The sequence below is a fragment of the Salmo salar genome, chromosome ssa16 (assembly GCF_905237065.1).
Source record: "Salmo salar chromosome ssa16, Ssal_v3.1, whole genome shotgun sequence".
NCBI lineage: Eukaryota > Metazoa > Chordata > Actinopteri > Salmoniformes > Salmonidae > Salmo > Salmo salar.
In genome coordinates this window covers 47,659,905-47,674,328 of record NC_059457.1, presented here as the reverse complement: position 1 = coordinate 47,674,328, position 14,424 = coordinate 47,659,905, and the positions used below count along the sequence as shown (strand labels likewise).

The window sequence follows — 14,424 nt, the reverse complement described above, 5'->3', positions numbered from 1 at the left end:
GTAGTAGTCATACATGTAGTAGTAGTAGTAATCATACATGCAGTAGTAGTAGTAGTCATACATGTAGTAGTCATACATGTAGTAGTAGTAGTCATACATGTAGTAGTCATACATGTAGTAGTAGTAATCATACATACATGTAGTAGTAATCATACATACATGTAGTAGTCATACATGTAGTAGTCATACATGTAGTAGTAGTAATCATACATGTAGTAGTAGTAGTAATCATGCATGTAGTAGTAGTAGTCATACATACATGTAGTAGTCATACATGTAGTAGTAGTAATCATACATGTAGTAGTAGTAATCATACATGTAGTAGTAGTAGTCATACATACATGTAGTAGTCATACATGTAGTAGTAGTAATCATACATGCAGTAGTAGTAGTAGTAGTCATGCATGTAGTAGTAGTAGTCATACATACATGTAGTAGTCATACATGTAGTAGTAGTAATCATACATGTAGTAGTAGTAGTAGTAATCATACATACATGTAGTAGTAGTCATACATGTAGTAGTCATACATGTAGTACTAATCATACATGTAGTAGTCATACATGTAGTAGTAGTAATCATACAGTAGTAGTTATCATACATACATGTAGTAGTCATACATGTAGTAGTAGTAATCATACATGTCGTAGTAGTAGTCATACATGTAGTAGTAGTAGTCATACATATAGTAGTAGTAGTAGTTGTAGTAGTAGTATTAATCATACATGCAGTAGTAGTAGTAGTAGTCATACATGTAGTAGTCATACATGTAGTAGTAGTAATCATACATGCAGTAGTAGTAGTAGTAGTCATACATGTAGTAGTCATACATGCAGTAGTAGTAGTAGTCATACATGTAGTAGTCATACATGTAGTATTAGTAATCATACATGTAGTAGTAGTAGTAGTAGAAACTGCAGTAGTAGCACTACTAATGGTGACTTTGGTAGATGGGTATAATGCGGTAATAATGAGTTTGTTTATAGTGAATGCCACCGTAACAACCCTGTCTGTATATCCCTGTATCTGTGACCCTGTCCCGGTGTCCCTACCCCAGGTCATGATACCATCGTCACTCTGCTCAAACACTACAAGCGTCCCCTGGACGACTCCCCATGTAACGAGTACTCTCAGCCTGGAGGAGGTGAGTGGGAGAGGAGGGGATCACTGGTGCACTTTGACTTCAAGGTCCTAACATCTAGGGCCATCTCATAGGGTGAATCTCAACTGTATTTGCTTGATTCCTCATGTTCTCTCTACTTACCGCCTTCTCAAAACGCATTGGAGGAGAAGGTCAGAGGGGAGGAACCTCTGATATTCTTCTCCAATACGTTTTAAGGAGCCAAGGAGAGAGGATGTAAGGAATTAAGACAATTGAGAGAACTAATATTCTCTTTTTGATGCTATACTGTGTCTTTGCTATGCTATATAATGTACATCTAATGCTATGTATCTTTAGGAGAGGCCAACAAAGGAGAGGATGTTGACTATAAACATTAGTAATGTTCAAAGATAACACCTCACCAAGATGATAGAATACAACACAAGTAAATGTTATTTAAAAAAAAATCATATATAATAGCTCTACAAAGGAGAGAATGTTGACTATTAATTAACGTGTCATGTTCAAAGTGCAAGATAACACCTCACCAAGATTGCTGAATAAATACAACAATGTACATGTGATAATCTAAAAAAAAAGAATAAAGATTGAGCAGAAACATGGGCCATTTTCTTCATCCTGTTTATCTTGTCACGACTCTTTCAGATGGGTCCTACGTGTCTGTGCCATCCCCCCTGGGCAAGATCAAAAGCATGACCAAAGGTACTGGAGTAAAGTGAAGCACATGACACGCTGCATCCTGCATCATCCAAGCAACACTTCACATCACTGTCAGCTGACAGTGACATGCTAACTGATTACTGTTGCTATGGGACTTATTAGAGTGTGTCTCCTATATATGATTATATGGTAATCGACAATAGCAAACAACAGGCCAATGTAATAAAATAAAAAATAACAACAACAAAAAGAGAGAAAAAAGCTCACTGGTTACTGTTGCTATGTGACGCAGGTAGGGCTGACCCCATTTGGTCGACTGGTCGATTGTTTGGTGGATAGGCTGTTGGTCGACCAAGGATTTCTTTAGTCGAGCATTAGCAAAATAAAAAATAAAAAATATTGTGTACAAGACACCTGTCTAATTGGCGCCTGTCTGAGTGGACTGATCCATTGTGGAGGTCTTTGAGATGACACAGTCCATCACTCTAAGACATGTGCTGCTGAAATTGTATATGGTTATATTACATAAGAACAATGACTCAACACTAAGAAAAATTATATTATTTTATAACAAATGCGCTTTCTCCCGCATTGGATAGTGGTCGCTGTCCGCGGTTCAGAAACACATCAGTGCACTGTTGAATTGCCGCCTTTTTCTAGACCATGTTGCTATGTGCATAATAGCAAAGTTAACCAGCATATTGGTGTTGAGAACAATGCGGTGGGGGCAGCAGCAGAATAAGGAGATGAGAAAACAGCCCTTGACTTATTGTCTGAGACAGGTATTCCCAATCTGGGGTCCGCGCAAAATGTGATTCAAAAACATTTTCTTCACATTTTCAAACAGTCCATTTAGAAAGGCTCGCATCCATAGAGACTCATACCAGCTCTACTGGCAGTACTGCTACTAGCAGCAGTACTACAGCAGTACTACACCTGCACCTGTTGACGACACAAGTTGTTCTGCTTCCACGAGCACATCCAATGCTAGCATCAGTAATTCTACATTTGTTGTTAGCCCAGCTAGCATGGACACTGACAGTTGTGAATCTGATACAGCCAAAGAGCTACTGCCCCCTTACCCGGGAAAGCACCGAGCATCAGACAGGGACGTTGGACCATCGAAGAGGCGCAAATATGATGAGAACTGCATTGATTGGGGTTCACTTACACTACCGTTCAAAAGTTTGGGGTCACTTAGAAATGTCCTTGTTTTTGAAAGAAAAGCACATTTTTGGTCCATTAAAATAACAGCAAATTGATCAGAAATACAGTGTAGACATTGTTAATATTGTAAATGACTATTGTAGCTGGAAACGGCAGATTTTTAATGTAATATCTGCATAGGCGTACAGAGGCCCATTATCAGCAACCATCACTCCTGTGTTCCAATAGCACGTTGTGTTAGCTAATCCAAGTTTATCATTTTAAAAGCCTAATTGATCATTAGAAAACCCTTTTGCAATTATGTTAGCACCGCTGAAAACTGTTGATCGGCTATTAAAAGCCAACTGACATTTACTCCTGAGGTGCTGACCTGTTGCACCTTCGACAACCACTGTGATTATTATTATTTGACCCTGCTGGTCATCTATGAACATTTGAACATCTTGGCCATGTTCTGTTATAATCTCCACCCGACACAGCCAGAAAAGGACTGGCCGCTCCTCAAAGCCTGGTTCCTCTCTAGGTTTCTTCCTAGGTTCTGGCCTTTCTAGGGAGTTTTTCCTAGCAACTGTGCTTCTACACCTGCATTGCTTGCTGTTTGGGGTTTTAGGCTGGGTTTCTGTACAGCACTTTGAGATATCAGCTGATGTAAGAAGGGCTTTATAAATACAATAAAGCAATAAAAAAAATATTTAAAAAAAAAGCAATAAAACCATCCTTCTTCAGAATAGTTGAGTATCTGGAGCATCAGCATTTGTGGGTTCGATTACAGGCTCAAAATGGACAGAAACAAAGAACTTTCTTCTGAAACTCGCCAGTCTATTCCTGTTCTGAGAAATGAAGGCTATTCCATGCGAAAAATTGCCAAGAAACTGAAGATCTCGTATAACGCTGTGTACTACTCCCTTCACAGAACAGCGCAAACTGTCTCTAACCAGAATAGAAAGAGGAGTGGGAGGCCCCGGTGCACAACTGAGCAAGAGGACAAGTACATTAGAGTGTCTAGTTTGAGAAACAGATGCCTCACAAGTCCTCAACTGCAGCTTCATTAAATAGTACCTGCAAAACACCAGTCTCAACGTCAACAGTGAAGAGGCGACTCCGGTATGCTGGCCTTTTTGTTGTTTTATAATTTTTTTATACATTTGCTAACATTTTGAGAAAACTGTTTTTCGCTTTGTCATTATGGGGTATTATGTGTAGATTTAATCAATTTTAGAATAAGGCTGTAACGTCACAAAAATGTGAAAAATGGGAAGGGGTCTGAATACTTTCCGAATGCACTGTATCTTGCAGCTTCAGCAACACAGACAACGTGTTAAACACTTTGATGTTCTGTGGTGGTCACTGCAGCAGGGAGGAGAGAGAGACAACCGGTGCACGCAGTCACTCGCTGTCTTTTTTTTGGAACACAGCGCAGCAAGTCTGAGCCAGGCCCGGCACAATCAAATCAATTGCTGGTCGGACTCCCTCTAGTAATTTGTGTGTCTTAATTATTTCATCAAACAGTGTGCTTAAAGTATCAGACAAGCTCAGTGAATATAGTTCATTTGACTAAAACACATGGAATGGGTCAATGTATGGAAAAATACAAGTTTTAAACAATTTCGACCAATCGACTGGTCAAACGAACAGACGACTCTTGTTCGACAATGTCACAAACCTCTTCGTCAGAAGATATGTTGAAATCGCTGTCGGACAAAGTGGACCAATATGCAGCGGATTGCGTGCTCATCATCATTTTATTTAAAATGAGAACACGAGGAAAAAAACTTTAAACAAAACTCATGACAGGAACAGTGTAGCAGGCTAAACAAAAGCAGTGCTAACATACAACTACCCACAAGTGACAAACAAAACACACACCTACTTATAGGACTCCCAATCAGAGGCAACTAGAAACACCTGCCTCCAATTGAGAGTCCAGCAACCAAACCTGCACATAGAAAACTTAATTTAGAACCTACTCATACTAAAACATACACCACAAAACCCCGGAACACATAAATAACACACCCCTCTAAGCTATACACAAAAAAAAACCACCATACAAAACAAACATACCTCTGCCACGCCCTGATCAAATAATACAAATAATCCTCTATACTGGTCAGGACGTGACAGACAAAGGTTTAGTCGGGGACTGCCCTAGACTCAGTGTGACTTTTAATTATGATCTGGTAATCAATATAGTAAACACCAGGCTAATGATAATCTGTTGACTGACTGATGGTCAATTATATATTTTCCTAGTTTAGGTTACCTGATATCTGTTCGTTTTTGACAAATTTCTTGATCATTGATCACTTGATTCAAAATGAAATTCAAATGACCTTGAACATTTTACTATCTCTCTTTAGAAAAGGCAGATGTTCTTCTCCTCCGGGCCAGCCTCCACTCAAGCTTCCAACTGCAGCTCTCTGACCTGGAGTTCAATGAGATCATTGGTTCAGGTATTACGGACAGATTCAACACTATACTGTTTTCCTTAACAACATGCTTTATGCACATACAGACTATATTGAATAGTAGAATATATTTTCTACCCACAGGCTCCTTTGGAAAGGTCTATAGAGGCAAGTGTAAGAACAAGGTCGTTGCCATCAAAAGGTAGGTAAGCCTAAGGATTAACATCACTTACATTGGTTAGCATTGTTCTTGGCTCGCAAAACTAATGAAAATACAAACAACTAAAATACAACATAAAATGCTAAAATACAAACTACTTAAACACAAACTACTAAAATATTAAATAAAATGCTAAGACACAAATTAATTAAATATGAACTAACTTTTAATTCTCCTCTTTATAGGTATCGGGCCAACACGTACTGCTCCAAGTCAGACGTGGACATGTTCTGTAGGGAGGTGTCTATCCTGTGTCGTCTCAACCACCCCTGTGTCATCCAGTTTGTGGGGGCGTGTCTGGATGACCCCAGTCAGTTCGCCATCGCCACCCAATATGTCTCTGGGGGCTCCCTGTTCTCCCTGCTGCACGAGCAGAAGAGGTGAGGCCCTGAGCTGATCTCAGACCTGTCATTTGACTACACTGTTACTGTGTTTATAGTGTTGTCAATGGCCAGGAACAGAAGAGGTGGTTCTGAACTGATCTTAGACCTGTCAATGGACTACTGCAGTCTTACTCTGTCTAAACATATACAGCAGTTTCGGAAAATATTCAGAGCAATTCACTTTTTCCACATTTTGTTATGTTACAGCCTTATTCTAAAATTTGATACAAATATTTTTTTTCCCTCATCAATATACACACAATACCCCATGATGACAAAGCAAAAACAGGTTTTTAGACATTTTTGCAAATTTATTAAAAATAACAAACAGAATTATGACATTTACATACGATGCTTTGGGAAAGTATTCAGACCCCTTGACTTTTTCCAAAATGTGTTGCATTACAGCCTTATAAAATGTATGAAATAATTGTTTCCCTCATCAATATACACACAATACCGCATGATGACGAAGCAAAAACTGTTTTTTTTTTATGTTGAAAAGGTATTAAAAAAAAACCTGAAATATCCCATTCACATAAGTATTCAGACCTTTTACTCAGTACTTTATTGAAGCACCTTTGGCAGTGATTACAGTTTCGAGTCTTCTTGGGTGTGACGCTACAAGCTTGGCACATCTGTATTTGGGGAGTTTCCCCAGTCTTCTCTGCATATCCTTTCAAGCTCTGTCAGGTCGGATGGGGAGCGTCACTGCACAGCTATTTTCAGGTCTTAGAGATGTACAATCAGGTTCAAGTCTGGGCTCCGGCTGGGCCACTCAAGGACATTCAGAGAATTGTCCCAAAGCCACTCCTGCGTTGTCTTGGCTGTGTGCTTAGGGTCGTTGTCCTGTTGGAGGGTGAACCTTCGCCCCAGTCTGAGGTCCTGAGCACTCTGGAGCAGGTTTTCATCAAGGATCTCTCTGTACTTTGCTCCATTCATCTTTCCCTCAATCATGACTTGTCTCCCAGTCCCTGCCGCTGAAAAACATCCCCACAGCATGATGCTGCCACCACCATGCTTCACTGTAGGGATGGTGCCAGGTTTCCTCCAAATGTGACGCTTGGCAGTCAGGCCAAAAAGTTCAATCTTGGTTTCATCAGACCAGAGAATCTTGTTTCTCATAGTTGGAGAGCCCTTTAGGTGACCATCGGGTTCTTGGTGACCTCTCTGACCAAGGCCCTTCTTCCCTGATTGCTCAGTTTGGCCAGGCAGCCAGCTCTAGGATGTCTTGGTGTTTCCAAACTTCTTCCATTTAAGAATGATGGAGGCCACTGTGTTCTTGGGGACCATCAATGCTGCAGACATTTTTTGGTACGCTTCCCCAGATCTGTGCCTCGACACAAACCTGTCTCGGAGCTCTACAGACAATTCCTTCGACCTCATGGCTTGGTTTTTGCTCTGACATGCACTGTCAACTGTGGGCTCCCAAGTGGTGCAGCGTGTAAGGCACTGCATCTCAGTACTAGAGGCGTCACTACAGACCCTGGTTTGATTCCAGGCTGTAACACAACCGGCTGTGATTGGGAGTCCCATTGGGCGGCGCACAATTGGCCCAGCGAAGTCTGGATTTGGGTTTGCCCAGGTTAGGCCATCACTGTAAATAAGAATTTGTTCTTACCTGACTTGCCTAGTTAAATAAAGATTCAATAAAAAAAATATATAGACAGGTGTCTGCCTTTCACGATCATGTCCAATCAATTGAATTTACCACAGGTGGACTCCAATCAAGTTGTTGAAACACCTCCAGGAGGATAAGACAATGGCGCTGTAGGGGATGGCTGCTGTTTTACGGGCTCCTAAACAACTGTGCTATTTTGTGTGTTTTCTCACATTGTTTGTAACTTATTTTGTACATAATGTTGCTGCTACCGTCTCTTATGACCGAGAAGATCTTCTGGACATCAGAACAGCGATTACTCACCTCAAACTGGACTAAGATTTTTTCTTTAATAAGTCCGACGCGAAGGATATACTGCTCTCCGGAGACCAGGCCCAAGGGAGACGGTCGGGGTGCGTTGTTAGGATTCGTAGGCAAGTCAGTAAATTGCCATTACCATCGGTTCTGTTGGCCAACGTGCTATGACTGGAAAACAAACTTGACGATTTACAGTTGAGACTATCCTACCAACGGAACATTCTGGCTGAACGACGACATAGATAACATACTGTTACACCCCTGATATTTTTCACCTGTCTTTGTGATTGTCTCCACCTCCCTCCAGGGGTCGCCCATCTTCCCCATTATCCACTGTGTAGTTATACCTGTGTTCTCTGTTTGTCTGTTGCCAGTTCGTTTTGTTCATTCAGACCAACCAGTGTTTCCCCCCTTGCTCCTGTCCTGTCTATAGTGCCTGTTTCCTAGTTTTCACTGTTTTGACCTTTCTGCCTACCCTGACCCTGAGCCTGCCCACTGTCTTGTACCTTTGCCCCACTACTCTGGGTTACCGACCTCTGCCTGCCCGACCCTGAGCCTGCCTACCTTCCTGTACCTTTGCCCCACTACTCTGGATTACTGACCTCTGCCTGACCTGACCCTGAGCCTGTCTACCTTCCTGTACCTTTGCCCCACTACTCTGGATTACTGACCTCTGCCTGACCTGACCCTGAGCCTGCCTGTCGTCCTGTACCTTTGCCCCACTACTCTGGATTTCCGACCTCTGCCTGACCCTGAGCCTGTCTACAGTCCTGTACCTTTGTCCCACTACTCTGGGTTACTGACCTCTGCCTGACCTGACCCTGAGCCTGTCTACCGTCCTGTCCCTTTGTCCCACTACTCTGGGTTACTGACCTCTGCCTGACCTGACCCTGAGCCTGTCTACCTTCCTGTACCTTTGCCCCACTACTCTGGATTACTGACCTCTGCCTGACCTGACCCTGAGTGGCTTACGTGCCTCCTCCAGCCAGCCACGGGCGATGTGGCAGAAGGCCATTAGGTAGTCCCCGGCCAGCTGATGGAGCAGCACCATCAGCATGAAGAGGAGCAGGCCCAGTGAGGTGCAGAGGAACAGGACAAAGCCCATGTCCAGGGAGCGGTGTGCCACAGAGTACCTGGGGAAGTTCTGGATGCCACCTTCATTTTTGCATGTCAACTCCAACTCCCCATTTAGCTAAACAATTACCTGGGCTTGTCTCTGTCTCCTGACCCAGTTGTCCAGCCAGGCGTTGTCACAGCTGCAATGCAGGCGAGGACTGAAGAACTCCATATACCTCAGGCTGGTCAGTGGCTCTGGAAAGCCCTCTAACATGCTAAACTCCTCTCGGGATTGGACTTGAATCAAAATGAGGGAGTGCAGGTCTCTGCTCAGATCCTCCTCCAGAGTGAGGATGCTACATTCGATCAAGCTCAGGCTCTCCAGCCTGGTTAGGTTGTGGAACATGATGCCCAACACTGGCTGCACGATGAGGTCCACTCCTGTCAGCTTCAGATGCCTCAGCTGCACAAGCCTGTTCAGGTTAGTCATGTCCACAGTTGGTTCTCTCACAAACTCTGGTGAGAGAACCAACTCAAACTCAAACTCCTGCAGAGAGAGGAAGTACTTTGCGACGAAGTGAGATCCACACAGAAGATGTCCTGTTACAGCCCTGAGGTTGACAACAGACTGGAAGAATGGTCTCCAGCAGTCCTGGAAGATCACATTCAATGGAGTGAAGAGCTGCAGGGTGAAGCCTGGTTTTGGGGTGCTGTTGCTGCCGACGGTGATGTTGAGAGGACAACAGGAGCTTATAATCATGTGAGTCAGCGCTTGAGGGAAGACTCAACCGAATATGTGCGTCAGATTCACACTCACATGTATCTCCCACTGGCTGGATGGATGGTGAATGTACCCTAAATCTACGTTTGTCAGCGAAGTGAGGTGGATGAATGCAAATGCTGCAATTTGCATGATGGGATTATTGAACAGTGTTAAAGTCTCTAAGCTTTGCAGGCCAAATAAACTGTTCTCTGTAATCCGAGAGATCGTGTTACTCCCTAGGTCTAGGATCCTCAATTCAGCAGTTCAGTTGTTGTTGAATTCTGCTCTACACAATGAGATATGAATTTGGTGGTCAGCTAGCTGTGTTGTATCTGCATCTATATATCTTGTGCATCTCATTTTTATATCTTGCATATATGTGTGATCTCTTCCGGGTCTGTTGTTTAGACACATTGAGAGGCTGAGGGGCAGATCAGTTTATTTTTACGCCCTTCTTTCTCACTTCCCCTTTCTCTGTCCCGGCGCTACGTATCTTACTGGTCTGTGACTCACTGACACGGTTAGAGGGGAATAAAGCAGCCCAACAGTTAACACACAGGAACTTTATTTATTCACACTGAGGAAGATGAACATGGGGATGCATATGGGGATGAAAGGCGGGAAAGGTAGAGGAATAGTAGGGTTTCTGTATAAGGAAAAGAAAGACAATGAATATACTGTACATACGATATGACAAGAACATAATAACAGTAATGAAGAACTGTATAAATGACTTATAATCAGTGAACATGTTTACAGGTTACAAGCTATACAGAGGCAGCATACATAATGCAACAACAATTAACAACTAACTATTAAGAACAATATATATTGTCGCACAACTCACATTGGGCACGCACACCATCCCACAAGCCAAGACAGAGATACTGTATGAGTTTGTCGAGTTGTTGATGGGCAGAGACAGAGCTGTTGCTCTCTGCCACTGCTTAAGGGAGACTGACAGTATTACGTGACCTGTATAGTCAATAGGATGGGCAGATGTCCAGCAACCTATCAGGGCACAGGTCAGGGCACAGGTCACACAGGTCAGAAAGCGTTTGAGAGCCAGGTTTATGGTACCCCCTAGACTCTCGGGCTCAGGTCGTGGGGCGATGGAGTGTGAGGAAGTGTGCAGCTCAGGGTTGTGAGGTGCTGATGACAGTCACCGGCAGGGAATTCGTAACAGTATATCTTTCTCACATTTAAACTTTCGAAAAACACTTTACTGTAGGTTTCCTTATGAATGCATCCATAAATCCTCTACAACAGCTAAACTCAGCAAAAAAAGAAACGTCCTCTCACTGCGTTTATTTTCAGCAAACTTAACATGTGTAAATATTTGTATGAACATAAGATTCAACAACTGAGACATAAACTGAACAAGTTCCACTGACATGTGACCAACAGAAATTGAATAATGTGTCCCTGAACAAAGGGGGGTCAAAATGAAAAGTAACAGTCAGTATCTGGTGTGGCCACCAGCTGCATTAAGTACTGCAGTGCATCTCCTCCTCATGGACTGCACCAGATTTGCCAGTTCTTGCTGTGAGATGTTACCCCACTCTTCCACCAAGGCACCTGCAAGTTCCTGGACATTTCTGGGGGGAATGGCCCTAGCCCTCACCCTTCCGATCCAACAGGTCCCAGACGTGCTCAATGGGATTGAGATCCGGGCTCTTTGCTGGCCATGGCAGAACACTGACATTCCAGTCTTGCAGGAAATCATGCACAGAACGAGCAGTCTGGCTGGTGGCATTGTCATGCTTGAGGGTCATGTCAGGATGAGCCTGCAGGAAGGGTACCACATGAGGGAGGAGGATGTCTTCCCTGTAACATACAGCGTTGAGATTGCCTGCAATGACAACAAACTCAGTCCGATGATGCTGTGACACACCGCCCCAGACCATGACGGACCCTCCACCTCCAAATTGATCCTGCTCCAGAGTACAGGCCTCGGTGTAACGCTCATCCCTTTTACGATAACCGCAAATCCGACCATCACCCCTGGTGAGACAAAACCGCGACTCATCAGAGAAGAGCATTTTTTGCCATTCCTGTCTGGTCCAGCGACGGTGGGTTTGTGCCCATAGGCAACATTGTTGCCGGTGATGTCTGGTGAGGACCTGCCTTACAACAGGCCTACAAGCCCTCAGTCCAGCCTCTCTCAGCCCATTGCGGACAGTCTGAGCACTGATGGCGTTCCTGGTGTAACTCGGGCAGTTGTTGTTGCCATCCTGTACCTGTCCCGCAGTGGCAGTGGTCTGCCACTGCGAGGACGATCAGCTGTCCGTCCTGTCTCCCTGTAGCGCTGTCTTAGGTGTCTCACAGTACGGACATTGCAATGTATTGCCCTGGCCACATCTGCAGTCCTCATGCCTCCTTGCAGCATGCCTAAGGTACGTTCACACAGATGAGCAGCAACCCTGGGCATCTGTCTTTTGGTGTTTTTCAGAGTCAGTAGAAATGCCTCTTTAGTGTCCTAAGTTTTCATAACTGTGACGTTAATTGCCTACCGTCTGTAAGCTGTTAGTGTCTTAACGACCATTCCACAGACGCATGTTCATTCGTTGTTTATGGTTCATTGAACAAGCATGGGAAACAGTTTTTAAACCCTTTACAATGAAGATCTGTGAAGTTATTTGGATTTTTACTAATTATCTCTGAAAGACAGGGTCCTGAAAAAGGGACGTTTCTTTTTTTGCTGAGTTTATATAACACATTATAACACTTGTCGTAAGCGGTCATAAGTAGTTTTAAATATTCATTAGTAATGACATGAGATGTTATAGCGAGTCATTATAACCGGTTTTCTAACATCTCATGCCGTTACTCATAACTATTTCAAACTACTTATGACAGTTTATGAATGTTATGATATGTTATATAGCTGTTATAAAGGCTTTATTCATAAGGACACCTACATTAAAGCATTACTTAAACTTTTTAATTGGTGTGTAAGTATAGTGTTTAGTGGTGTTGTCGATCCATCATCCAGTATTTTTTATGGACATTGGGGCTGTAAAACAATTGTTGTGAACTGTTTCATGTCTTATTTCTTGAAAGTGTCTTTACATCCGTTTCTCCCACCTATCATCATTGATCAAACTAAGTGTTACTCTGATACATGTTTTGTCATACCCATGGTATATGGTCTGATATACCACGGTTGTCAACCAATCTGCATTCAGGGCTCAATCCACCCAGTTTATAGTAAATGTTACTCTGCATTTAGATTAAGTCTAACAGTCTATCAGCTGACTTATTGATCTTCTGCTGTGTACCGTGGTATCAGTTGATTGGCAGGGCCAGGGAGCATCGATCTGTGTTACTTAGTGTTGGGGTTGTTCCTCTAATGATGTGTAATGATGTGTCAACGGACAGGATCATCGACCTGCAGTCCAAGCTCATCATCGCCATCGACGTGGCCAAGGGCATGGAGTACCTGCACAACCTCACTCAGCCCATCATCCACAGGGACCTCAACAGGTCGGTGGAGGGTGGGGGTCAGTGGGGTTTTGTGTGTGGGGTGGGGGGCATGTGTGTTTTGTGGGGAATTTATACTGGGTCTCACTCTATGTAGAAATGAAGCATAATGAGAGGTAAACATGTTGAATTGAAGCTATAGTGACTATGTGAAATTAAGTGTTTTGAGTTATTCTTCCAATAATGACATTTGCTACTTTTAGTCACAACATTCTACTCTATGAGGACGGGCATGCTGTGGTGGCTGATTTTGGAGGTAAGCAGCAAAATACAGTACCAGTCAAAAGTTTGGACACACCTACTCATTCAAGGGTTAGTCTTTATTATTACTGTTTTACACATTGTAGAATAATAGTGAAGACATCAAAACTATGAAGTAACACATGGAATCATGTACATGTTGTAACCAAAAAAGTGTTAAATTAATCAAAATATATTTGAGATTTGAGATTCTTCAAAGTAACCGCCCTTTGCCTTGATGACAGCTTTGCACACTCTTGGCATTCTCTCAACCAGTTTCATGAGGAATGATTTTCCTACAGTCTTGAAGGAGTTCACACATATGCTGAGCACTTGATGGCTGCTTTTCCTTCAGTCTGTGGTCCAACTCATCCCAAACCATCTCAATTGGGTTGAGGTTGGGTGATTGTGGAGGCCAGGTCATCTGATACAGCACTCTATCACTCTCCTTGGTCAAATAGTCCTCACACAGCCTGGAGGTGTGTTTTGGGTCATTGTCCTGTTGAAAAACAAATGAAAGAACCACTAAGCGCAAACCAGATGGGATGGTGTATTGCTGCAGAATGCTGTGGTAGCCATGCTGGTTAAGTGTGGCTACCACTCTAAATTAATCACAGACAGTGTCACCAGCAAAGCACCTCCATATCATCAAACCTCCTTCTCCATGCTTCACGGTGGGAACCACACATGCAGATTTTTTCGGGGGACACATCAGACCAAAGGACAGATTTCCACCGGTCTAATGTCCATTGCTTGTGTTTTTTGGCCCAAGCAAGTGTCTTCTTATTATTGGTGTCCTTTAGTAGTGGTTTCTTTGCAGCAATTCGACCATGAAGGCCTGATTCACGCAGTCTCCTCCGAACAGTTGATGATGAGATGTGTCTGTTACTTGAACTATGTGAAGCATTCATTTGGGCTGCAATCTGAGGTTCAGTTAACTCGAATGAACTTATCCTCTGCAGCAGACGTAACTCTGGGTCTTCCTTTCCTGTGGCGGTCCTCAT

At 43.2% G+C, this 14,424-nt stretch overlaps 2 protein-coding genes across 3 annotated transcripts in view; one reads left to right on the top strand and one right to left on the bottom strand.

Annotated features, from left to right (window-relative positions):
- The window catches only part of tnni3k (TNNI3 interacting kinase), a 53,393-nt gene that overhangs the window by 30,098 nt on the left and 8,871 nt on the right, over positions 1 to 14,424 (top strand). For both annotated transcript variants that reach the window (XM_014149516.2, XM_014149515.2), the window contains exons 12-18: positions 1,057 to 1,143; positions 1,768 to 1,824; positions 5,310 to 5,402; positions 5,502 to 5,559; positions 5,763 to 5,957; positions 13,079 to 13,183; positions 13,384 to 13,436. In XM_014149516.2, the coding sequence (XP_014004991.1) occupies positions 1,057 to 1,143; positions 1,768 to 1,824; positions 5,310 to 5,402; positions 5,502 to 5,559; positions 5,763 to 5,957; positions 13,079 to 13,183; positions 13,384 to 13,436 (648 nt within the window). The remainder of the gene's footprint in view (positions 1 to 1,056; positions 1,144 to 1,767; positions 1,825 to 5,309; positions 5,403 to 5,501; positions 5,560 to 5,762; positions 5,958 to 13,078; positions 13,184 to 13,383; positions 13,437 to 14,424) is intronic.
- On the bottom strand, positions 7,427 to 10,046 carry LOC123727843 (leucine-rich repeat-containing protein 4B-like). The gene has a single exon (XM_045697339.1). The coding sequence runs from the start codon at positions 9,692 to 9,694 to the stop codon at positions 9,071 to 9,073; it is 624 nt and encodes a 207-aa protein (XP_045553295.1). The 5' UTR covers positions 9,695 to 10,046; the 3' UTR covers positions 7,427 to 9,070.

Bases quoted from the DNA above. Each gene is read 5' to 3' on its own strand.
- LOC123727843 (XM_045697339.1), bottom strand. From the start codon at position 9,694: ATGATTATAAGCTCCTGTTGTCCTCTCAACATCACCGTCGGCAGCAAC.